Source organism: Neomonachus schauinslandi, chromosome 15, assembly GCF_002201575.2.
Source record: "Neomonachus schauinslandi chromosome 15, ASM220157v2, whole genome shotgun sequence".
Taxonomy (NCBI): domain Eukaryota; kingdom Metazoa; phylum Chordata; class Mammalia; order Carnivora; family Phocidae; genus Neomonachus; species Neomonachus schauinslandi.
The window spans coordinates 34,474,601-34,500,311 of NC_058417.1; the positions used below are offsets into that span (position 1 = coordinate 34,474,601).

The 25,711-nt window shown below is 50.4% G+C and overlaps 1 protein-coding gene across 1 annotated transcript; it reads left to right on the forward strand.

Moving 5' to 3' along the window:
* The first annotated feature begins 18,496 nt into the window (after positions 1-18,496).
* ANKRD40CL (ANKRD40 C-terminal like) lies at positions 18,497-23,978 on the forward strand. The gene is made up of 3 exons (XM_044921413.1): positions 18,497-18,536; positions 22,760-22,920; positions 23,835-23,978. The coding sequence occupies exons 1-3, from the start codon at positions 18,497-18,499 to the stop codon at positions 23,976-23,978; spliced, it is 345 nt and encodes a 114-aa protein (XP_044777348.1).
* Positions 23,979-25,711: the final 1,733 nt, after the last annotated feature.

The window sequence follows — 25,711 nt, forward strand, 5'->3', positions numbered from 1 at the left end:
TCTGAGGGGATGGTCCTTAGCCTTTCTCTGGTTCGCAGAGGGTCCAGAAGTCGAGACCCCTGCATAAATCCCTGCACCCAAGGCCCTCAGCCCACTGCCCACGTGGCGCTGAGCATCTTTCCCGGGCTCCCCGCTCCAGCCCCGCATCGTGCTCTGAGCTGTGGTGGCCTGTCTCCCACACCCTTTGAGGAGAGGGACTCGCACAGGTACACCCTGTTCACCGTGCCAGACCCAGGGCTCATTCGCAAAATAGAGTCTTAAGAGTGGCCCTTCCCTGCCCCCCACGCTGCCCTCCTTCTCAGCCTCCTTTGCCGCCGCCTCCCTTTGCCCCCCCCTCAGAGCACCGGTGCTCCCCAGGGTCCTGCCTCGTTCCCTGCCCACCTCCCGCCACCCCTCTCCCCAGACCAGCTCCGGGGCTTCCATCGCTTCAGCCTGATTTCAGTGGAGGGGATTCCAGCCGCCCTGACACAAAACCCCAAGGTCTGACAATAGAGGTGCCTTTTTCCGCATAAAATCCTACGGGCACTCGGTCCCGCAAAGCCATCAAGGAGCAGCCCCCTCCATCTCTACCACAGGGCTTCCAAGTGGCCTTGGGCATCCGCCTGCAGCAGCTCGGAGAGCACACGGGAAGGACAAGGAAGGTTTTATGGGCCTTTATGAGACATATGTCACTCCCACTACCTTCCATCGGCCAGAACTCTGCCTGTCTTAGTCTGTTTGGGCTACTACCACAAAATACCAAAGGCTGGGTGGCTTATAAACAACAAACATTTATTCTCACAGATCTGGAAACTGGCAAGGCCAAGATCAAGAGCCCCCTGGAGTCTCTCTAAGGGCACTAACCCCATTCATGAGGGCTCCACCCTCATGACCCACTCACCTCCCAAACGACCCAGCTCCTGAGCCCATCACATCAGGGGTTCGGACCTCAACGCATGAATCTGGAGGAGGGGACACAAACATTCAGCCCGTGGCCGATGGCCACGCTAACTACAGGGAAGCTAGGGGATGCAGTCGTGTGGTATGGCTGACAGCAGAGGGCTTAGGTTGGGTGAGCGGCTAGCTAGTCCCCACCCCAGGCTCCCCATCTGGTTACTGACGAGCCACCCCCTCTCCTTCTTCACAGAGTACACTCATCGCTCCCCAGAGAGGCAGCCGAGTCCCCTTCCCTCACTGTCTGCTGGGACCTGCGCCACAGGCCGGGACCTCCAGGAGGGGCATGGTTCTCCCTCTGGGTCCTATGTGGGTCCTTGGGATCTGGAAACTAAAAAAGGACAAGTTATCCCCATGCTGCCCTCCCCCAACACACACAGTATTGGACCGTAGGGTTCGGACAGAGTAGCCACGATACAACATCCCAAGGGGAAGGGGATGAACGGAGGAGGATGTGCGCAGGCGCTGGGGGCACGGGGGAAAGCCCCAAGCGGGAGGTTCTGCTCTCTGGGACCCCTGGCTCCACCTTCCAGAGCTTCTTGCCATTTTGCTCCAAGGGCCCATTTGAAGTGGGCGTGTTGGGGATGTGCCCTTCTTGGGAGAGGCTCATCTTTTGCAGCCTCCAGCCCCAGGTGGTAAAAGCTGTGAGGCCCCAAGGTAGTTTTAAGGCCCAAAGAGTTAAAGGTTTGTCTTTGGTTCAGGTTTCTGGCGTATGTGACAATACAGTTCCCTCAGAACCTGAAAAGGCTCCTCATCCTGTCGCTTCCTGTTGGCGTCAGGTGCCAGGGACCACATGCAAAATTCATTTCGAGATACAGTTCTCCAGACTGATTTTTTTTTTTTTTTTCTCCCTGGCCTCGGGCTCTTCTCTCTCAACGTACTAATAGTGATCCTGAGACTCGGGCCGGGAGGGAGGACACTCCCTCACCCTGACCTCGCACAAGGCGGAGGCTTAATGGGCTTTCGCCGCTCAAAGCCTTGTTCAATATGATTTCCTTCTGTTTGGCATCTAGAAGCGGTCAACTTTCCCAACCAAGGCCCCACATTTTTGAAATCGTTCTATTTCATTTTAGTTGTGCTTGCAAATCAGCCAGTTCCGGCCTGGGTTCATCTTAGCCTTCTCAGCCTTGCTAAATGTTGCCTGTAACAACCAAGCCTCGCTATGACAATGGGTCACAGCCTCTTCCCTGGGAACGACAGGCTCGGAGGCAGCGGTCCTGCTTACCTCAGGCCACTGTCTAGGCCGGGTCTGCTCCCTTCCAGACCCCGACTCCAAACCAATACCATACATTTGAGATTTTCATTATGGCAACACCCGGCTCCTGGTACCAACTGCTGTCTTAGTTAAAGTAACGCTAACTTCTACAGAGAGAAACCCCCAAATTTCTTTTTTTTTTTTTAAGATTTTATTTATTTGACAGAGAGATAGAGAACACAAGTAGGCAGAGGGAGAGGGAGAAGCAGGCTCCCCGCAGAGCGGGGAGCCTGATGCGGGACTCGATCCCAGGACCCTGGGATCATGACCTGAGCCGAAGGCAGCCGCTCAACCGACTGAGCCACCCAGGCGCCCGAAACCCCCAAATTTCATTTGCTAAACACACTCTAGTTTTTTTTTTACTCACATAAAAGGCAGAATGGGGGCAGGGGGAGGGATTAAGGCCCTCTGCTCCTTACAGTCTTCAGTGACTCAGACAAATTGAGCCTGTGATTTCTCAGCATACGGCTTCTAAGGGAGACCTGAACTGCAGGATCCAGGAACAAAGAGACAAGAGCAGAGCAGGGGTGAGCCTGATCCTGGAGTAGAACCAGGCCCATCCGTTTACGTATGACTTATGGCCGCTTTCATGCTACAGGGGCAGAGCTGGTCCGGTGTGGGGGAGATGGTATGGCTCACAGAGCCTCAAGCAGTTACTCATCCAGCCCTTTGAAGGAAACGTCTGCCAAGCCCTGCGGGGGGGTGGGGGGTGGGCGCTGGTGCTCTGAGGGGCCAGGGGCCAGGCCTGGAAGTGCCATTATGATTTCACTCTTGTTCCATTGGTCAGAACTCAGCCACGTGGCCCCCCAGCCGTCAGGGAGGCTGGCAAGTGTGTTCTCAACGTGCCCCTGGAAGGCAGGGGAACGAGGCAGAGTCATCGCCCGGCCAGTCCCTGCCAGGGACACCCTCCAGGCCGTGTGGCTTCTGACTAAGCATGCTTTCCCACACTGCAGATCCATATTTCCAGCCAGGGGCCCGACGCCGCACGCTCCACTTCCTCCAACAGACCTTGATCCTTCCCCCTCCAAATCTGTTTCCCCTTCTGCAGTTCAGAATTCATTCACTGAAGGGCCCAAACCAGAAGCCTCAGGATTGCCTGTGACCTTCCCGTTCCCTCAGCCCCATAGCCACGCTCTCCACGTGCATTTGAACTTACATCTGCCCAGTCTGCCCCCTCTTCTCTGGAGACTGCTCTGCCACTTCTATCAGCCTTCTGACCTGTGGCAAGGACCCCAACTACCCCCGGAGCCAGCACACAATGCTCCGAGTTGGCTTCTTCAAAACCTGGTGTGCCTAAACCACTCCCCTGTATGAACTCCGTGCTGTCCCCAAAGGACACAGACATGCCACCTGGGACCACCCATCTATGCAATGGCAGAACTGAGGTGGGAACTTTGGTTTATGAATCTTCAAAGACCCGTTGCTCCACTCCCCCATTCTTTGCAGGATAAACCTCCAGGAAGCACAAAGAAAATTCTTTGCATAGCAGAAACTCTCAAACCAGTACAAGGGGAGCGGCCCCTTTTGCACACTCAGAGAAGAATTTTACCAGGGTCTGAGCTGTGTTGCTCTGCAGGGATGCAGCCGTGTACCTCTCACGGGTTCTGTCCCCTTGCCTCTCATTTCCACCTGTTCTGTCTGTCAGGGATTCCTGGTTCGCATAGCCTGATACCCAGGACATGTTCACAGAGGGAAGCTGCCCCCAGAGAGGCTTCCTCGAGGGCACAGTCCTTCCCAAAGACCCCCTGAGGGTCACCGCAAGTCCACTCCTTCCTCTGCCCCTGCTCATGACCCTTTGAGGGACAAAAAGAAACCTAACTGGGCCAGGGTCCTCCTGGAGAATCTGGGTTTGGTCCTCAGTGCGGCCTGGATGACCATTTTGTCTAATTGTGACTCCCCTGGTCACTCCCTGCCACTCTCCAGGGGTTCCCTTCTCTGAAATGATCTTATCTTAAACATATGTGTGCTTATTCATCACCTGTCTCCCCACTGGAAAGCAAGATACCAAACCAGAATGATAACATTGTCTCTCTTTTCCGCTGTTTCCCCAGCATCCAGGAAAGCATCTGGTTTCTCCTTGGTGCTCAATAAATTTTTGCTGATGAGTGAGTGAGTGAGTGAGTGAGTGAGTGGATGGATGGATGGATGGTTGGATGGTTGGATGGATGGATGGATGGATGGATGGGTGTGGTGGCTAGTGACACTCTGATGGCCTCTTGCTTCCCCTATGGAAGGTGGGGCTCCCCCAGCCTCCACACCTCCCCCTCTCTGTCACTCCACATTTCCAAAGACCCTTTGCTCTCAGGGAATTTTCATATCCAAGACTGAGCCCCTCTCCCGGCTCCCATCCAAGCAACGGCGACCCCATTTACCCACCTGTTTAGCACAATGTCAGTCCTTCTTTACTCTTGCCTCCCTTTCCGCCAGTGCGATCCCGTTGGGTCTGTCTTCCAGGTATATTCTGACACCGACCACCCCCCATGGCGCCCATCACCACCACCAACTCCCCTTGGCAACCGCAACAACCTCCCACAGGGCTCCCCGCTTCCCTGATGGAGTGGCCTTCGGGAAGGGTCATTTCGATGGCCTCACCCCTGCTGGCCGCCCTCTGCGTGCCCCCTTCGCACCTGGAAGGCGTGTGCTGGCCAGACCCACAAAGCCCCCGGGGCCGGCCCTAGTTGTCTCCATAATCTTCCTTCCTCCCTCTCTGCTTCATAGGCTCTGCTCAGCTGCCCGGGCTTCTGGCTGCTCCACCAGCACGCCAAACACATCACGCACATGCTGCCCCCGCGCCTTTGCTCCTGCTATTGCCCCGGCTTGGAACCCTCTGCCCCACACATCCCTGCAGCTCACCCTCTCACTTCATTAAGTCCCAGTGCAAACATATCTTAGCAAGGGCTTCTCTGGATGCTCTGTCTACAACAGCGCCCAACCCTGCTTCCCGGTTCTTCATAGCGCCTCCCGGACTTTGTTTCTCCATTTACTGTGTGTCGTAACCTCTAAAGCAATAAGCTCCCTAAACGCAGGAACTTTGTGTGTTGCTGTGTCCTCAGCTGCAAATGCCCAATAGACAGTTGTTAGGTGAGAACAAAACAGTGACTGAAGGAGAGATCCTTGAAGTCCCTATGCACCAGAGGGAGGAGTGGGATTCGGAGTTGGGGTCAAGTGCACGAGAGCCCACACCCACACCTGTCGTCCCTCCTTGCCTCCTCACCATGGGCCATCTGTGCTCCCAGTGCCCACCCCCTCGGACTCGGGCTCAGCCAGCAGACAAGACAGGAGCAGAGAGCCCCGCATTTCCTTCTGCTCGTGCCACCTGCTGAGCTGGGAGGGCATACCTGGGCAAGCCTGCGGGATATGAGAGGCCCGTGGGTGTGTGGAGTAGAACATTCTGGGCCGAGGGAAGAGCCAGTGCAAAGGTCCCCAAGGCAGGAGCTCGCCCTGGGTGTCTGAGAGAGCAAAGGGCTGGCGTGGCTGCAGCCCAGTGAGGAGGGGGAGAGCTGCCAGGAGGTCACAGGGGTCAGACCACGGAGGGCTTTGTAAAGGACTCTTGGAAGACGCAGACTATTCCTCTGGGTGAATTGAGAAGCTGAGGCACTGTGATCTGACTTATGGATCTGACCCGATTGCTTTAGTGCTGCTGGGAGGCAGATACAAGGTGATGCAGAGCCGGGAAACCAGGGGGCCAGGGATGTCACGCTGAGACCAGGGTGGCCACCGTGGAGGTGGGGAGAAGAGGCTGGATTTCAGCTATGCTGGAAGCTTTGAGCTTGGAGGATTTGCAGAGGGACTGAAGGTGGGGGTGAGTCCATGAGATGCGGCAGGAGTTCTGAGCTGAAGACAGCCCAGAGACCCTGCCTGAACAGCTCTGAGGTCCCGCCCAGAGGTTCTCCAGAGGTTCTCTCCCTTCTAGCTGCACTGGCCTTTTTGCCTTCTGCAAACACGTTCAGTTCTCCCCTGCCTCAGGACCTTGGCACTTACTGTTGCATCTTTCCCCTTGGTCTTTGCCTGGCTAAATCCCATCAGGGGTCACTGCTTAAAAGCACTTCACAGAGACTTTCTTGGGACCCTCATTCACCCCTCTTTATAGATTGTCTACCCTGTTACTCTTCCTCCTTCCACCCTGCTCTTTCCCTTTCCGGTGCTCGTTGTAATAACACACATAACCCTGTGCTTACTGGTTTGATGTCTGTCTCCACTGGACCACAGAGAGCAAGGCCCCTTCCTAGCCAAGCTCCAAAGACAGGCTGCCTGAATTCAAGTCTCTGCTCTTCCCATTGAAACCGGTGTGAATTTGGAAAAGCTACTGAACCATTCAGCCTCAGTTTCCTCCTTGAAAACATGGCAGCAACTTTGAGGGCAAGACCCAATGATATCATTGACATAAAGCACTGAGCTCGGTGCTCGGGCCTTTGTTCAATAAACGTTAGTTATTCTGCTAGCCCTAGAAAGAAGCCTGGTGTAAGAATTATCAGAAGCACGTAGTCTGTTTACATGATTTAACTATAGTTGGCAAGCTCTCTGAGTGGCATAAACAAGCAGCACTCCAGGTATCAGACTGCCTAGATGAGGCAGGTTTGAAACTGCCTCTTGGCAAATGCACATTTGGGGAAGTAAGAGAGATGTATGACATTTGTTGTTTTTGGTTGCTTAGCATCCAAATACCCATGGGAGGGGCATGAATCCCTAGAAGGGCAGGAGGAGGGGTTCCCCTACAGAAGCCCAGTGGGGCCAGACTCCCTCTCCCAGATCACTGCAGAGAGAGCGTGGGCACTCAACCTGGGCTCATCCCACCCAGGACTTTGTCACCGACTGAGGGTCACGGAGAAGCTGGGACCATTGAGATGTCACTCCTCTGTTGTCAGGGCACCAAGGGGCAGGGGGTGGCTGTCATTCTCATTAGTCCTTCCTGTGCTTCTACCTCCCAGCCTTCTGCGTTCCTGCCCAAATGATGAGCCGGGCTCTCCAGCCTACCCTGTGATTCTATGGGCCACCCATCATCTTTCCAGAAAATTCCTTTCAGGCCGTCATTAACTCGAGCTGTTTTCTGTTGTTGCAAGCAGGAACTCTGACTCGTCCACCCTTCCAAAAGGGGCTGAGCACCAACCCTCTGAAAACCTCCACCATCACCCTCGACTCCACCCTACCCATTGCCAGGAGCACAAGACTCTCCTGGAGGGCTCCAGGCCGTGAGTCAGTCTGCATAGTACTCAGAGTACCAGAACACAGGGGCAGAGGTGTGGCAGGCTGATATTTGGAAATATCAGTCAGACCTCTTTCCTGGTACATCATCCCACCATGCCCTGCTGCCAACGCAGCAAGGATGTCTCCAGGGCAGGGCTGTTCCAGCAGACGGAGAGAAGCGAAAGCAGCTAGGTCTTGAACCTTGAGCTTCGAAGCCGAGGTCCTTGCCTCAGGACAGTGGTAGCCCTGCAAGAGCATTTTCTCCCCACCCCCACTCCATCCCACTCTCTAGGCCAGAGTGGGGGGCAGGCAGAAGTCAGGCAGGAGAGGGGCCCGCTGCCTGGGTGAGGGCATGGAGGTGCCACCCTCTCCGAATGGCCAACATGTATCTACAAGTAAAGCAGACGTGGTAGCGTGGCTTGCCTGGGCAGAGAGGGCCTGAGGCAGCCCCCTCCCCTGTTTCCCACAGAAGTGACTGAGAGAAGATTCTGGGGCCAGAAGAGGCCGGGAGTCTGCAGGATACAATGACAAAGGAGGTGGGATGGAGCACAGGCCCTGGTGAAGGCTGGCAGGTGTGGGCACCAACAGGGGTGAACACCAGCACGGACAGAGAGCAGCTAATACGGGCCAAGGGGGCCGAAGCCCATCGTGACAGAGGCCGGCAGAGTGACCTCTCCTACTGACAGCACGAGTTGGAACCCTGGGGAGAAAGGGAAACTTGAGGAAATCCAGAATTCTTTAAGAAAATGTTTCCACGGGGGGCGCCTGGGGGGACGCAGTCGGTTAAACCACCCACTCTTGGCTCAGGCCATGATCTCAGGGTCCTGGGATCGAGCCTGGCGCGGGGCTCCACCCTGAGCGGGGCGTCTGCTGGAGATTCTCTCTCTTCCTCTGCCCCTAGCCCTGCTCATGCGTGTTCTCTCTCTTTCTCTCAGATAAATAAATAAAATCTTTTTTTAAAAAAAAGTCAGTTATGGAAAATAAAAATGTCCACACATCTGACTGCAAAGTTCCCCCCCCACACCCGAGGAACCCCACCACAGTCACTGCCCAAGAGAACAAAGGGTGGATAGATCTTCCCGTGGCCTATTCAAGGAGAGCTGTGGAGACATTCGATGAACTTTGAAGCCTTGATATAAAGCCTTGCTTTTTTTTATTTTTATTTTTTTATTTTTTATTTTTAGATTTTATTTATTTATTTGAGAGAGAGAATGAGACAGAGAGCATGAGAGGGGGGAGGGTCAGAGAGAGAAGCAGACTCCCCGCTGAGCAGGGAGCCCGACGCGGGACTCGATCCCGGGACTCCAGGATCATGACCCGAGCCGAAGGCAGTCGCTCAACCAACTGAGCCACCCAGGCGCCCAAGCCTTGCTTTTATTAAGCCCTTACTGTGTGCCCAACACCCATGCTAAGCGCTGTCCACGTTACTTCTGAGCGAGGTGGGAGAGTATTCCCATTCTACAGGTGAGAAAACTGTTGGCACACGGGTCTTGAATGAAAGAGCCACGATGCATCGGGCTGATCTCCCACAGGACGGTTTTCATCGTGGCAGCTGTGAAAGTGGGCTCCTCGGGGAACCTGGAAAACTGCTCTGGGGCTTTAAAGCCGGAGGTGTTGCTGGGAGATGGGAGGCCTGGGAGGGACGAGGTAAAGTGCAAGTTCTTGGGAGGAACTCAGGCAGGAGCGGGGCGGCCCCTGGTGGACGTGACGAGAACAGCAGTTCGGTGGCTCCGACCGCGCCCGGGGCCCCGTGCAGGAGTAGGGGGAGGCTGGGAGGAGGCACTGAGATAGGCCACATGTTGGTTGTTGTGTGGGGTCTGGACACAGTGGCTACTCCAGGGGGGGCCCGGTCTGGGGAGGGGCGTTCTCTGACGACAGACAGGAGGAAGGAAAGCCACCTTCACTGAGCGCTGACCATATGCTTAGATACACACGCAGGTGGAACCAAAAGAAAACCGAGATCATGACCGGAAGATCAAAGTTGAATTCAACTCAGAAAGAATTACAAGGGATAATGCTGAGGGGGACAAGACCCCAGAGGACGCACTGTGCACCAAATAACATAACATAAAAACGTATGCCCATCAAGATAGTGAAAGGCAACCCACAGGATGGGAGAAAATATTTGCAAATCATATACCTGATAAGGGACTTGTATTCATGATACGTACAAAAATCTCTTACGACTCAACCATGAAAGGACAACCCAATTTAAAAATGGGCAAAGGATTTGAATAGCCATTTCTCCAAAGAAGATATACAATGGCCAAGAATGGGAAACGATGCTCAAGGTCATTAGTCATTAGGGAAAAGCAAAATCACAAAGAAGATGACCACTTCACACCCACTAGGATGGCTCATATTAAAAAGACAGGTATGAACAGGTATGATCGAGGATGTGGATAAATCGGAAGCCTTTTACATTGTTAGGAGCACCGTAAGATGGAGTGGCCGCATGGAGAACAAGCTGGCAGTTCCTCAAAATGTTAAACATATAGTGATCTTATGACTGGGCAATTCCACTGCTGTGTATACACTCAAGAGAGATTTAAAGAATATGTATATTTTTTTCTGAGACAGAGCGCCCACACATGAATGCACAGATGGAAGAGAGGGACAGGGAGAGAGAGAATCCCAAGCGGGCTCCACGCCCAGCACAGGGCTCTATCTCACGACCCTGAGATCATGACCCGAGCCACAATCAAGAGTCGGTGCTCAACGGACTGAGCCACCCCAGGTGCCCATGTTTTGTTTTGTTTTGTTTTTAATTAAAAAAAGATTTTTGTTGGGGGGGTCGCCTCAGTGGCGTCATCAGTTAAGCCTCCTTGGATTCTCTCTCTGTCTCTCTAACCCTCTTCCCCTCCCCCAGCCCTGTTTGTGCATGCACACACGCACTCTCTAAATAAATGAATAAATAAAACCTTTCTTGAAAATTAAAATAAAATAACCATGTCCACACAAAAGCTTGCACAGGAATATTTGCAGCAGCACTATCCATAATAGCTGAGACCTAACAGGCCCTGGTGGTATAGTCGTGAGCTTGGCTGCCTTCCATAATAGCCAAAAAGTGGAAACAACCCAAACGTCCACCAACTGATGAATAAAATGTGTCATCTCTGCCCAATGCAAAATTATTCAGCAATAAAAAGGAATGAGGTGCTGATACCTTCTATAATATGGATGAACTCTGAAAATATTACGCTAAGGGAAAGAAGCCAGACACAAAAGGCCACATAGCACATGACTTCACTTAAAAGAAATGTCCAGAATAGGGGCCACCATAGAGATAAAAAGTAGATTAGTGGTCGCCAGGGACTGGGAGAGCGAGAAGCGACTGCTAATGGGTCCTGGGTGTCTTTTTGTAGGATGAAAATGTTCTGAAATAAGACTATGGTGATGGTTGCACAACCTTGGGAATATGCAAAACAAAAAACAAAACCTGAATCGTACACTTTTAAGTGGGTAAATTTTACAGTATGTGAATTATATTTTAATAAAGCTGTTACTAAAAAACATATACAAAGAAGAACTGTAGAGAATGTATGGAAAAATCGACAAATGGAAACGCCTCTCAACACTTAACATATCAGATATTTGAAAAACAAAGAAAAGAACATGCTTCTCAGAAGTTATATGTTGCAAACGTGTTGCAAACAATGAATAACTTTACAAGGACCACCCATCCACTCCTTTTTTTTAACTTTATTTATTTTTTAGTCATCTCTACACCCAAGGTGGGGCTCGAACTCACAACTCCGAGATCAAGAGTCGCCCACTCTTCTGACTGAGCTGCCCCCCTCATCTAGTCCTTTATTCAACAAATTTATATTGAGCATCGATCATGTTCCAGGTATCATTCAAAAGCCTGGGCAGTGCGGGAGCAGGGTGGGGGAGGGGGACGGTGGTCACTCTGGCATCGCTTAGGTTCCAGAGGTAACGTAATATTTATAAACATTTACAAAGATTGACTTGGGCTGCAAAGGAAATCTCAATCGACTCCAAAAGAAATAGTACAGACAAGCCCCATTGTTTATCACCACAACTGAATACATGAAGAATAAATAGAGTAGAAACAAAATCCTCCAACTGCTTAGAAACGTTAATGCTCTCTCGTAAACAACCTTATGTTTGAAGAGAACATTAAGACCCCATTGCAGAGCGCTTGAGAAATTAGTTTATATGTAAAACATGCACATACATATCTGCGGGATAACAGTTTTTCCAAGGACACTGCTAACGTCAGAGCCTAAAGGGGGCTCCTCCTGATCACTGCTGTTATTTAACATTTTCCTGGAAGGACCGATCAATACGATTCTACAAGAGACCGAAATGACAAACAGCATCAGACTGGCGAAGACTGGAAAGCTGAATTCTCACTGCTGCCCAGCACAGAGTGAAGCCTTCTCCAGCTCTGGTACCTCGTCTGGCAAGGGCACGGTTTAGGGCAGGCGTGCCCTGGCTTCAGTTCAGCAATCCCACTTCTGAAAAGTTTCCTGCAGAAACACACAAGTGTTCAGGTGGGCCTCTTGCAAGGGACTGACAACAACTCAGCATTGTTGACAAATGAGCTAAAAAATTGCGCAACCACACTCTGGAATACTCTGAGACACAGCCAAGAAAAGAAGTAGGTCTCTACATCTGTTGTTCTCCAGCGGAGGCAATTTTGCCCCCCAGGGGACATCTGATAACACCTGGAAGCCTTTATTATTATCATATGGTAGAAGGTGTTGAATCTGCGTCTGGCAGGCGGAAACCAGGGATGCTGCTCGTCCTGCAGAGCACGGGACTGCCTCCAACAAGGACTGAGCTGACTCTGAATGTCCATAGTGCCGAAGTTGAGAAAGCCTGGTATAAAGTAACAGAGAGAAATACCCACAAGGAATTGTGTTCAATTGTTTTTTAAAGTTCAGAACCACACTTATATCATGATCCCATATTTTTTCTAAGTATATTTATGCAAGTATGCACATAGAAAAAATATTGGAAAATTCATCACAAACTGCTCATTCATTCACAGTTCTGTCATTCACTCAGCAAACATTGGGCACTGGGGGGTCCCAGGCACCTGTCTGTCCTATGGCCTGGGCACGCATGAGGGAATAAGGCAGGGGAAATGTCTTTATTCGAACCCAGGGTTCCTGGGAGGTGCCCGGGAGGACGGAATTTTCTACTTTCCAGGCTTTTGAGGTTTTGACTTTTTTTTTTTTTAAACCAGGAGCGTTCTATTACTTTGTCAAAAAAACCAACAAATACCATAGCAACCAGCACACACACAGACGCCGAGGGGAGGACAGGAGTCGGGCAGGGAGAGTCCCACAATTCAGAGCAGCAGGTGGGCTGGGCAGGTGTGGGGATGCTCACCCCCAGCTTTTCCGGCTGCCTATCCGAACCTCCTGGGGTGAGGGAGACACCTGCCACCCAAGAGAAATGCAATGGGTGCCACACCATGGGGAGAAGCCTGCAGAGGGCCTAGAGTTCTCTTCTGACCTGCTTAAATGTTGTCCTGTGATGGCTTTGTGATCGACAATCCTGCCACCCCAACGAGCTAAGCTCTTGGACAGGTCCTTGTTCCCTGCCTCCTAAATTCAAATCCCCATGTCCTGCAACCACTCCGGGGACTCTGCTCTTCCACCCACCCTTGGGGTTCAAGCACCACAAGGTAATTAAACAGCCCACATGTCTGTCCCACACAAAGTCAGCATCTTTTGAGCCTTCTTGCTGATTCCAAGACCAAAGGAAAAACCTATATGGCCACAATCGTGCCCCTTCTCCTCAAGAAGAAGACAAAACAAAACAGCTGAGGGGAGGTGGGGCCTGCAGGTAAAAGGTCTTTGGAAACAAACCGGTCCCTGGACAAATGAAGGCCCCTGTGCCCTCCTGCCACCTGGCAGGTACCCAAGGCCTTCACAGGAATTGGCTTAGGGCCACTAGGACTCCAGACAGCGGTGACAATAGACAACAACAGACATGGAAGGTATTTGTGCATATTCTATCCTTGAATTGTCCCTACAACAGAGGGAATCATGATTAACGTCCATTGCATAAATGAAGAAACTGAGGCTCAGAGAGAAGTTAATCATCTATGGCCCCCCCTCACAAGTAACAATGACTCCTCCTCCCTCCCCCTCCTCAGCCCTCCCTTCCCAGCGCCCACACCTTTTTTAGAGAGCCAAAATGAATTTTTAGCTGGTCTCCAATCCTAGAAGGCAGCATGGATTTTTCCTCATTGATTTGACGGATACTTATGAGGGCCTACTAAGGGCCAAATACTACTAAGTGGGGGCCGCAGTCTTATCCCCCAGGAGCAGGCGTGTCCTGGAGTGAGCCACCGACCTCGGGGCCCTGGATTGGTGGGCTTGGTTTCAGCCTCCCGCTCCCTGGCAGCCTCGGGTCTGTTCGGGTCCACTGGAGGCACAATAGCCCTGGGTCTTCTGGGGTTCCCGGGAGCCCCCCACTGTCTTTTCTCCATGGCACACAGGTGTGGCGGGCCGGGGGGGAGAAGCTCCATGAGGAGCTTCTACCTTGATACCTTCCTCTGCCATTAAAAGTGTTTCTTCTTTTTTTTCAAAGTAATATACACAAATAATTAAAATAATAATAATAATAATAAAACAGCTTGCAAAGGAGGATCCCCAACCTCAGGGAACCAGAATCTTTTAGAGCGGTCAGCAGGCCCGCCTGACCTTTGTCCCCAAGGAGTCATTATCTTTATTATACTGGGCAGTAAAGAAACCCGCCCTTTGCTTTGGAGAGAGACGCTATCTCTACCTTCCGAGATCGGTCCCTCTACGAACGTCCTTGAAAAAGTCCCGACAAAGACAGCCGCCGCCCGTGCTCTCTCCTCCTCAAGCGAGAGACCTGGGAAGACTTCCCCAACGGTGAGAAAAGCCTAGTGAACGATAAAGCCCGGACAGCCGAAGAATGCAGACCTGGCAGGGTGTCAAGCTCCCACACTCGGGGCCCCTCTCCACCTGCCCTAATCAACCCCAGGCTGGGGAGCAGACAATTAGGCCGCCCCTCCCTCCACCCCGGAGCCCAGGGAAATGTGCAGTCCCTAACCTGCTTAGCCAGGCTTGCCATGCAATAAAGGCTCTGTCTCTGCCTCCTGACCCTGCTGCTCCTCTGTGCGGTCCCATGCGGCACGCCCTGCTACTCACCTTCCTCTTGGGAGCTCTCAGTAACTCTGTCTCCTCATCTCTTGGCCTCACCTCAATAATCATAAAACCTACATTCCAACATTCATCTCTTCCTGTCTGATTGGCAGAAATAGCAAAGCTTGACAGCCCTCTGTTTGGGAGGCCATGGGGAAGCAAGTGCTTGTCCAGTGCTGGTGGGAATGCGAAAGGGTTAAGTATTCATGGAGGAAAATGTGGTCGTGTCTAACAAAACTACGTATGCATTTACTTTTTGACCCACCAATCCTACTTCTAGGGATCTACCCAGAATATACACCTTCACCAATAAAACACACATAGGCAGATTACTAATTACGGCATTGGTGGTAATTACAAAATATTGGAAATATGCTGAATCCCTGTATGAAGGCAATTCGTGGACTAGGACTATCGAATGCCCACCCGGGGAGAGGGGGATCTCTACGAACTGATATAAAATGATTTCCAGGGGCGCCGGGCCAGCTCAGTCGGAAAAGCACGTGACTCCTGATCTTGGGGTCATGAGTTTGAGCCCCATGTTCGGTGTAGAGATTACTTGAGAATGAAGTCTTTGAAAATAAACAGATAAATAAAATAATTTCCAGATGGATTGTTTAGTGAATAAAAAGCAAAGTAGAAAAGAATGTATGTGCTACCTTTTCTGTAAGAAAAGGAAATAGAGTGGGCGCCTGGGTGGCTCAGTCATTAAGCGTCTGCCTTCGGCTCAGGTCATGATCCCAGGGTTCTGGGATCGAGTCCCACATCGGGCTCCCTGCTCGGCAGGAAGCCTGCTTCTCCCTCTCCCACTCCCCCTGCTGTGTTCCCTCTCTCGCTGTCTCTCTCTCTGTCAAATAAATAAATGAAATCTTAAAAAAAAAATTAAAAAAGAAAAAGAAATAGAAATAGTAAGAAAATAGACATCCATCTGGTTAATTCTGCAAAAAGAAACTTAGAAAGGATAGCTCAGAAACTAAGGAGATTAGTTTCCTACAGGAAATAGATGAGAGCAAAATGGAAGGGGCAGAAATGTTGGATGACACTTCTATGAATATAAATTTCTGCATAATTCTAACTTAGAACCATGTCCATGTTTTTTTTTAATGTTTTATTTATTTTATTTTATTTTTTTAAGATTTTATTTATTTATTTGAGAGAGAGAGAGCACATGAGAGGGGGAGAGGGTCAGAGGGAGAAGCAGACTCCCCGCTGAGCAGGGAGCCCGATGCGGGACTCGATCCCGGGACTCCAGGATCATGACCTGAGCCGAAGGCAGTCGCTTAACTAACTGAGCCACCCGGGCGCCCTTATTTATTTTATTTTAAAGAGAGAGAGGGAGAGCAGGGAGTAGGGGCAGAGGGTGCGGGAGACTCTCAAGCAAACTCCCCACTAAGCGCGAAGCCCAACGTGGGGCTTGATCTCATGACCCTGAGATCACGACCTAAGCCGAAACCAAGAGTCAGATGCTTAACCGACTGAGCCACCCAGGCGCCCCACCCAGAAATGCTTGTCTCTTGATATGGAAGAGAATATTCTTGATATTAGAAAATACAGCCTGAAGTCTTTAGGGATAAAGGAACAGGAGGTCTACAACTTACTCTCAAATGGTTGAGGGGGAAAAATGTGTGTGTGTGTATATGTGTGTATATTATATATACACATATATATGTCTATACTATTTATTATTTTTTTAAAGATTTTATTTATTTATTTGACAGAGAGAGAGATAGCGAGAACAGGAAAACAAGCAGAGGGAGTGGGAGAGGGAGAAGCAGGCTTCCCGCTGAGCAGGGAGCCCGATGCGGGGCTCGATCCCAGGACCCTGGGATCATGACCTGAGCCGAAGGCAGACGCTTAACAACTGAGCTACCCAAGCGCCCCATGTCTATACTATTTAGAATATTAAAGCAAATGTGGCAAAATGTGAACCATTGGCAAAGCATATAAATTCTTTCTCGCAACTTTTATGTCAGTTTGAAAGCGTGTAAAACTAAAAAGCTACCCTTCCACACAAAAAAGCTAATACATAAATAAAAGGGCCCACTAGGTGCCCAGCCTAATGAATGAAAAAGACCCCCGCCAAGGCCTGTGTGGCTGCCTCCACACCGAGCATGTTGCCTTCTTCCTAGCTAACAGGCCCTGATCTTGAGCACCGTTAGACAGTTTAAACTGGAGCATGTAGGGGCGCCTGGGTGGCTCAGTCGTTAAGTGTCTGCCTTCGGCTCAGGTCATGATTCGGAGGTCCTGGGATTGAGCCCCTCATTGGGCTCCTTGCTCGGCAGGGAGTCTGCTTCTCCCTCTGCCCCTCCCCCTGCTTGTGCGCTCTCTGTTTCTATCCGACAAATAAAAATAAAATCTTTAAAATAAAATAAATGAGAGCATGTAGTACTTTGCTTGAAAAAAGTTAAAAAATAAGAGGGGGGCGCTGGCTGGCTCAGTCAGTAGAGCATGGGACTCTCAGTCTCGAAATTGTAGATTTGAGCCACATTGGATGCAGAGATAACTTAAAAAAGTAAAATCTTTAAAAATAAATTAATTAAAAGAAAAAAAAAGAGGGAGAGAGACCTCCAAATGAGAAGAAAACTTGAGTATCGTTGAGGGACTCCACGAATAAATGAACCCGTGAATGGGGAGTGAGTGAATGAATGCGCAGAGCAGTGAGTGAGTGGAAACGGCCGGAGCCCTCTGCCCAAGCCTTTTCATCTCAGCCCGCTGCATCTCTAGGCCCCACGCATTCAGGTGAGGAGGTGCCAGGCTGGCTCTTTTTATGGCTGACCACACCCTGGGGGCCCCACTGGCCAAAGGGCATTTCCTTCTCAGGAGCTGAGGCCAGGTGGGTCCCACCGCTTCCTCCTCTGCTGGAGGCCCGCCTTCCTCCATTCCTGGCAGGAAGGGCACTGCCACACGCCGGGGAGGCAGCGTCAGGCTGGCGACCAGGGGCCCCAGAGCCGGCCCCAGGCCTGCGGCCGCCAACCCAGATGCCCATCGGTGAGCATTTGCCTTCCTTGGGTCTCCGCTCCGTTCCCTGCTCTGCCCCTGATGCAGTTTGATCAAATCAGTGGTTCTCAACTTGGGTCACACATTCAGATCAGCCGGGGACCTTTCCAAAATTCCAGGGCCCAGATGGCGCCCCAAACCAAGTATGTGGGACCCAGGCACCCACGGTTTTTAGGGCTTTCCGGGTGATTCCAATGCACAGTTAACTTTGAGAACCTGCAAGCTGTGACCTCCTTGGTCCCCTCCACTTTCTGATGCCCTGTCCATCTGTCCTGTATTCTGTCACTGGAGGGTTAAATGAAATGTGAGAGCCATCCCCGGACCTGTGGGCTCCTATCCTCAGCACCCCTTACGCACTCTTCACCAAACCTCCTGTTCCAGCCCCCTCCCGCCATCTGCATTCTTAGGTTTGAAATCAAGGGATCTGGGATCATGGGCAAGGCAGAGTCTCCCAGGTATGAGCTGGGGTCTTCCTGCCTCCTTGGCACTCGCAGCTGCTGAGGAAGGGGTTAGGAGAAAAGGGAGAGAGAACTGGGGAGGACGGAGAGCCTGTTCGACCCAAGAACCTAAGTGTTTGGCTTTTCCTCTCCCTGATGTAGGAGCTGCTAACCTTTTCCGAGGAAAGGTCTAGCTGGGTGCCAGTGGCTGAGCCTCCTGGGGGCGCGTTCCCTTGGGTAAGCCCTATTAACGGCTGGTGTCACCTGCTGGACACAGCCTGAGAAGGGAGGAAGGAGCCTTGGGCAAACTTCCCTTGCATCATCCGCTGCACACCCTGCAGCCCCCCCGGGAGTCTTACTCTGCCCATCTATACAATAGGCACCCCCGGCCTCATCTCACCGGGCCAGTGGCAGTCTGACCACATTGCTGTTCCACGGCACCCAGGTGCACGGAGCTTCCGGAGGTGTTTCCTATGTAGTTGGGAGCTTGTGCATCCATGCAAGAGGGGTACCGATCTGACGGACAACAGAGCTGACCCATGGCCGAACCCCAACAGGACATGAGGGAGAAGCCGGCAGGTGAGTCTGGAAGACCTGTTTCCCACGTGGTTCTCAAGGATTTGGGCAGGGCCTGAGGAAGGTGTTGGGGGGGGGATGCTGCCACCGGTGGGGCCAGGGGCCCTCCCCGGCTCGGCCACCGGCGGTCAGGAGCAGAGCGAGCACCGAGTGTCCCGTAGGGGAGCAAGAATCCGCAGCTGTGATCAACAGGAGCAGCCCGCGGTTCAGGCGCTCACTGCTTTGCTTCTTACAGACTTGCGAGGTAGAGATTATTAATCCCATTTCCCACATCAGAAAACTGAAGCGCAGAGAGGTTAAGTAACTTGTCTGAGGAGTCACTGTTACAGCGGTAGAGGAAACCCTCAAACCCAAATCTGCCTGACTTCAAAGGGCGTGCTTTCTGACCTCTCGAGACCCGGTCCGCACTCAGGGGATCTTAATCCGACGGGTTCAGCAGAGGAAAACGCTCTTACCAGCGGCAGGCGGTAGGCCAGGCTGCGGGAGGGTCCCCTGCTCTGTCTGCGTGCGGTGAGTGGTGGGGGGGTGCGGAAGGCATCATTTCAGGTTGGGTACCAGAGGCTCTGAGGGGCTTCCGGGGACAGGGGCTCACTCCGTGGCCCAGAGCACAGGGCAAAGACAGGACTGCAGGTCCCGCTGCCTTGGGAGGGGCTGGGGAGGGACTGCTCAGTGTGGCGAGAGTACTTTCTGAGCCAGAAGCAAGCCTGGCTTCTTGGGCCTGTGATCACAGCAGCTGTGCAGAGCCCCTCATTCAGAAAGGGTCCCACACGTGGGGTTAAATGCTCTGTGGTCGCTGGCTTCACATTTTAAATAATTTTTTTTTTAAGATTTATTTATGGGGCACCTGGGTGGCTCAGTCATTAAGCGTCTCTCTTCGGCTCAAGTCATGGTCCCAGGGTCCTGGGATCGGGGCTCCCTGCTCAGCGGGAAGCCTGCTTCTCCCTCTCCCACTCCCCCTGCTTGTGTTCCCTCTCTTGCTGTGTCTCTGTCAAATAAATAAAGAAAATATTTTAAAAATAATAAAATATTTTATTTATGAGAGAGAGGGCACGAGCAGGGGGGAGGAGCAGGGGGAGAGAGAGAAGCTGACTCCCTGCTGAGCAGGGAGCACAATGTGGGACTTGATCCCCAGGACCCTGGGCTCATGACCTGAGCCGAAGGCAGATGCTTAACCCACTGAGCCACCCAGGCGCCCCATTTTAAATAATTTTATCTTGAAGTCTATTTTGTAAGTGAAGTCAGCCGGGCCGATGGAGCGTGTGCTGGGGGGTTGGGAGCTGGGAGCCTTGACCCCCTGTCTGCGCGGCCCCACTCCCAGCCCACCGCCCTTTCCCCACCAGAGTTCCCCTGTCCCCTTCTGCCCCTGGCAGGGACTCAAGAGTTGGAGTTGAGGCAGGCAAGGCAGGGCATGTTCCGAGGGTGATAGGCAGGGAAGAGGCAGGAAGCCCTCCCCCACCCCAATCCAGGTACAGATGGGTACAGCTGGGAGGCTGTGATACCTGGGGGGTCGCCCTTCTGCCCTGGGTTAGGGGTGCAGCTTTGGGGAAAGCTGTTTTGCACACCTTCCTTTTGCTCCGGGCTCCACTGATGTACCTGGCTCTGGTCACATCCCAGTCCTGCCATTTACTCATGGAGCAAGTTCAAGCAAGTTACTTCACCTTTCAGCCTCAATTTTCTTGTCTGAAAATGGGAATGTCAACACCTTATAGGATTTTTTTTTTTTTTTTTTAGGAGAGTGAGGTTTGTTTGTTTGTTTTCCCCCAAAATGCAAGTCTGATTATGACAGCCTTGGGCTGAGAACTATCTAATGGCTTGGTGTTGTTCTAGAATAAAAACCAAAATCTTTCACCTGGGCTAGTGCTTTCCAATAAAAATACAATGTAAAAAAAAAGTAATAATGTAAACTACATATTTAAAAATTTCCTTGTAGCCACATTTAAAAAAGACAGGTGAAGGGACGCCTGGGTGGCTCAGTCGGTTAAGCGGCTGCCTTCGGCCCAGGTCATGATCCCAGGGTCCTGGGATTGAGTCCCACATCAGGCTCCTTGCTCAGCAGGGAACCTGCTTCTCCCTCTCTCTCCGTCTGCTTGTGCTCTGTCAAATAAATAAAATCTTTTAAAAAAAAAGACAGGTGAAGGGCACCTGGGTGGCTCAGTCGTTAAGCATCTGCCTTCGGCTCAGGTCATGGTCCCAGGGTCCTGGGATCGAGCCCCGCATCGGGCTCCCTGCTCGGCGGGAAGCCTGCTTCTCCCTCTCCCACTCCCCCTGCTTGTGTTCCCTCTCTCGCTGTGTCTCTCTCTGTCAAATAAATAAATAAAATCTTTAAAAAAAAAAAAGGTGAAAATAATTTTAATTATTTACTTCACTCAATATATTATCATTTCAACATACAACCAATATATAAAAAGGAAATATTTTACATTTTTTTCCTGTCTTAGAAATTGTATTTTATGTATTTTTATGAAATGAGTGTATCTCATTTAAAGAACTACAATTAAGGCCCTCCATGCTTGCTGCCCTGCAGCCATGTTGGATTGCCTTTCCTTCCTCAAAATCTCCACTCCATCCACACACAGGTTTCCTTTGCTGTTTCTAGCCCTGGGAAGCTCATCTGCCTCTTTTCCCTCTGGATCTAGTTAAGCCTACTCATCCTTCAGATGTCAGCTCAAATGCCCAGCCTTCAGGGCGCCCTTCTTTGACCCCTTTCCATGCTTTCATGCTATTGTTGTCTCTGGTCCTCGCCAGCCCCACAATTGTAACTTCACATTTACTTGAGGCCACTTGATCAGGATCTCTCTCCTCTAGTTTGCCAGTTCTAGGACAGAAACCACTCTGGGTTTTTGCGGTGGCAGCTTGAATCCTGTCGCCAGGACTTAGCCTGGTGCAGAGCAGGGTCTCAGGGAGCAGGGCGGATCCTGTGAGACTGGGAAAGGCCTGGCCCCCGGAAAGCACTCTAATGCTCACTCTCCTTTCACTTCCCTCTGGTGGAGAAAATGCCTTACAAAGGGACTCTGCTAGAGAACTGGGGACACGGAGCACAGTGCCCAAAATATTTAAGTAGAAACTTGAGTTAAGCACACAGATTATAAATATTTCTTCCCCAGATTACAGATCACTTAAAAATAGCGTTTCGGCTCCTTTTCATGATTTGGGCCGTGATGAAGGAAAATGACTCTTTGAGTTTGAACATAATTACTGCCCTTTTCGTGACTTGGCTTTTCCTTTGAGGAGGAGGCGGAACTAGGGAGCAGGAAGTGAAGAGGGGGCATTATTTTCCCTGTTTAACTGGCAGATCTGGCAGAGAGCCAAACGCCAAAATGCTGCTTGCCATTTATCAATACTTTTTCTTTTAAGATTTGAGAGAGAGAGAGAGAGAGCACACGCGAGAGAGAGCACGACCCTTGGGGCGGAGGCAGAGGGAGAGGGAGAAGCAGACTCCCAGCTGAGCAGGGAGCCCGATGCGGGACTTGATCCCAGGACCCTGGGATCATGACCTGAGCCGAAGGCAGATGCTTAACCGACTGAGCCACCCAGGTGCCCCTACACTTTCTTGTTCCAATTCTTTACCAGGTGAATATAAACAAGGCTCCAATCCGCAGTTGCCAGCTGACCCAGGGGATGCCAAACCTGAGGACACCTGTGTAGGTGAGGACTCAGCCCCGTAGCCGTGTGGCAAAGCCAAACACACCACTCAGGTTCTTCTACCTTCAGTCCATACCCCTCCTCCTTAGGACAGTGAGTGGGAAGAACTCACTTGATACCACTGTCCCCCCCGCAAAAGATGGTACAATTATGCTGTTTCTCAGGGCCTACCTGTCACCTTAAAGTCCCAGGGAGGGGTGCAGTAGGAATCACACAGAATCACCTGCATGTCTACACAACAGCTTCTCAAGGATACAGAGCCCCAGAGCTCAACAGTTCCTTGAAGCTTTTCAAATAAACAAGTTTAAACACCATGTACTGCTCAAGGGTGATACATTTAAATATTAATTTTTTCAATCCTAGTCCGGCTTCTAACCTCAAGCTTTTTGGTGAGTATAATGGGGCGTACATCCCAGAGCACCCCAAGAAAAGCCCATACACCAATAAAAACCACATGTCTACCTATCATGCAGTTCTTGAGATGCCTTGTGCTGTGAGAATGGATGATGTCAATTGAAAGGCTTTAAATCCAGTATTTTCTTTTACAAATGAATTTGCAGGTGATCTAGAGCTGGTGCTTAAAGTCAGAATTCAGAGTCCCAGAGAAAATGACTTCATTGAAGTTGAACTGAACAGAGGAGAGCTGAGTTATCAGAATCTACTAAAAGTCAGTTGCTGTGAACTGGGGATTGAACCAGAGCGAGTGAAGACGATCAGAAAGCTACCAAACACACTGCTCAGAAAGGTAGGGTTTGCAAAGTGTCTAAATGCAGACGGGGTTCTAAGTGGGCAAAATTAATGTTCTGTGAAGCTAATCACTTAGCTTTTGCATTTCTAATGCGAAAACAAATTTAAGACACTGGGAAATTCGGGCTGCAGGACAGCATGGTAGCTAGGTAATTTTCAACCTGGTGCTTTTACCGATTTGCCCACCTAAATTCATAAACCCTTTAAAATGGTCTGAATCACACTAATGCCCAAATGGAAGTCTCAGTTCAATGCATATGGCCCCTTCCACCTCTGCAAACCTGGGTTAACAATAGGTGGCATGGTCCCCGGGAATGAAAAGACTAACCCACCTTTATTTGCTTACAACAGTTCAGCTTTTGTAATCTCATGAAACGAAATTGTTTTGCATTTTTATGGATTTTCCAGATTCAAAATACATCTAATTTCAGGAGAAAAATCTCATTTCTTTGGGCATTATATTATTTTTTAGAAGCTTTCAAAATGCCTTTAACAATTCTCATTGGTGTCAAGGCTAATAGTATATTCTTTGTAAAGGACTGGCAGGATGATCGTATTTTCTAGATTTTTTTAATGCCCTTTTCTGGATTTGAAATAATGTATATACAGTTACTGGTACATGATAATTTCTTAATAAATGAGCACTATAATTAATCCTTAAAAAAAAAAAAGAGCCCTTTCTTCAGCAGTATCAGTTTGGGACTATAGTCGTCCCCTTAGGGACCTACAACAGAGACCAAAAAAAGAAAAAAGCTTCTCAACTGCTACCTTAGTTTACCACGACAGAGAAACCAATAGAGAAATATCCTGAGTTTAGGCAAGAACCCAAGATGCTGGCCATTAAGACTTTTTAATCTTAATAATTTCACATGCTATCTATAAACCACCCTGTAATTTCCTTTACATATTAAGGACAAAGACATTCTAAGACTACGGGACTTTCAGGAAATAGAACTCATCCTAATGAAAAACGGAAGCTCTGAATTGGTAGAATACACACCATCCCTGACAGAGAAGCCCTGCTACAACAGCAATGCTGCTAAACTGACCTATTAGAAAACCCCAGAAATGAAACACCAGGATCATTGTTTTGTAAATAACCACGTTGGAATGCATGTACTGGTTTGCTAACTTCATGTGTGTACTTTGGAAAATTGTTCCCTCATCTCAAACTTCTCTGGGCAGGGAGAAATTTCAAAGTGCTTTGACAAAGAGCTATTTTTAAAAATTGTACAGGGGCACCTGGGTGGTGCAGTCGGTTAAGCATCCAACTCTTGGTTTCAGCTCAGGTCATGATATTAGGGTCCTGGGATTGAGCCCTGCATCGGGCTCCCCGCTTAGCGTGGAGTCTGCTTAAGATTCTCTTCTCCCTCTGCCCCTCCCCTCATGCTCTAAAATAAAATCTTCATGGGGTTGCCCGGGTGGCTCAGTCATTAAGCGTCTGCCTTCGGCTCAGGTCATGATCCCAGAGTCCTGGGATCGAGCCCCGCGTCGGGCTCCCTGCTCTGCGGGAGGCCTGCTTCTCCCTCTCCCACTCCCCCTGCTTGTTTCCTCTCTCGCTGTCTCTGTCAAATAAAATCTTTAAAAAAATAAAATAAAATCTTCAAAAAAATAAAAACACGTCACACCATCATTTTCTATTTACACTTTTAAACTTGCCTATAAACTGGCATGCCTTGATATGACTTGAGTTACCTTTGAGGCCATTTTTAACACTACTCGTCAAACAGCAAAGGCACAGCCCACAGCACTCACCTCTGCTAATCAGATGAAAAAAACGAAGTCGGCACCCTTACCAACAACTAGCTCAAAGCTAGCCTCCTATCACACTACCTAGAATCCTTCTGCGTCAACTCACCCAAACTTCTAGTTAAGAACTAGTACTTCGGAAGCACTCGTAGGTTGACCTCATTTACCCACTTTACCCCACACACTGTCACTTCTCTTCCCAGCCATTACTCCCGGACTCAAATTCATGGAACTGCATCAGAGCTCCTTCTGCCAAGCAGTGTCTTGTCTCCCCCAGCACATAATGGGCCACCATGACGCTTCTGCAAATTCTATCTCGGCTTTGATGAAGGGTGGGGGACAAACACTATACTAACACCTCGTCCAACTGTCCAAAGAGCAAGGTTTTAAATAGTGTGGGTACAGATGTATGTATCATTTCACTCATAAAAATGTGAAGGGTGCCTGGGTGGCTCAGTTGATTGAGCATCTGACTCTTGGTTTCGGCTCAGGTCATCTCAGGGTCAAGATCAAGGCTTGCGTCTGCTAGTGCCTCTCCCTCAGCTCCCTGCCCCCACCCATCACCACCCCTCCCCCCACCGCCGCCACCGGCCGCTGGTGAGCGCTCTCCAATATATAAATAAAATCTTCAAGGGCGCCTGGGTGGCTCAGTTGGTTAAGTGACTGCCTTCAGCTCAGGTCATGATCCTGGAGTCCCGGGATCGAGTCCCGCATCGGGCTCCCTGCTCAGTGGGGAGTCTGCTTCTCCCTCTCACCCTCCCCCCTCTTGTGTGCTCTCTCTCTCTCATTCTCTCTCTCAAATAAATAAATAAAATATTTAAAAAAAAATCTTCAAATTAAAAAAAAAAAATGGGATGAGTACATGAGACTTGAACCTGCAATTTGCTTAGTAGCCATGGACCTCTTTGGGTGGGAGCACCTCTGCTTGAAATTCTAAGCTCAGCATCCACATCACAGGTCTTTAAAAAGCCAGCACAGCCCCTATTGCAAGCCAATTCCATGTAGCGCCGTTCCAGTGCCACAGGACTGGGGAGATGACA

Excerpts from the sequence above, each read along its gene's own strand:
- ANKRD40CL (XM_044921413.1), top strand. The coding sequence starts at position 18,497 with ATGGCCGAACCCCAACAGGACATGAGGGAGAAGCCGGCAG. Across the intron at positions 18,537-22,759 it reads CATGAGGGAGAAGCCGGCAG|TCAGAATTCAGAGTCCCAGA; the intron begins GTGAGTCTGGAA and ends TGGTGCTTAAAG. Across the intron at positions 22,921-23,834 it reads CAAACACACTGCTCAGAAAG|GACAAAGACATTCTAAGACT; the intron begins GTAGGGTTTGCA and ends TTACATATTAAG.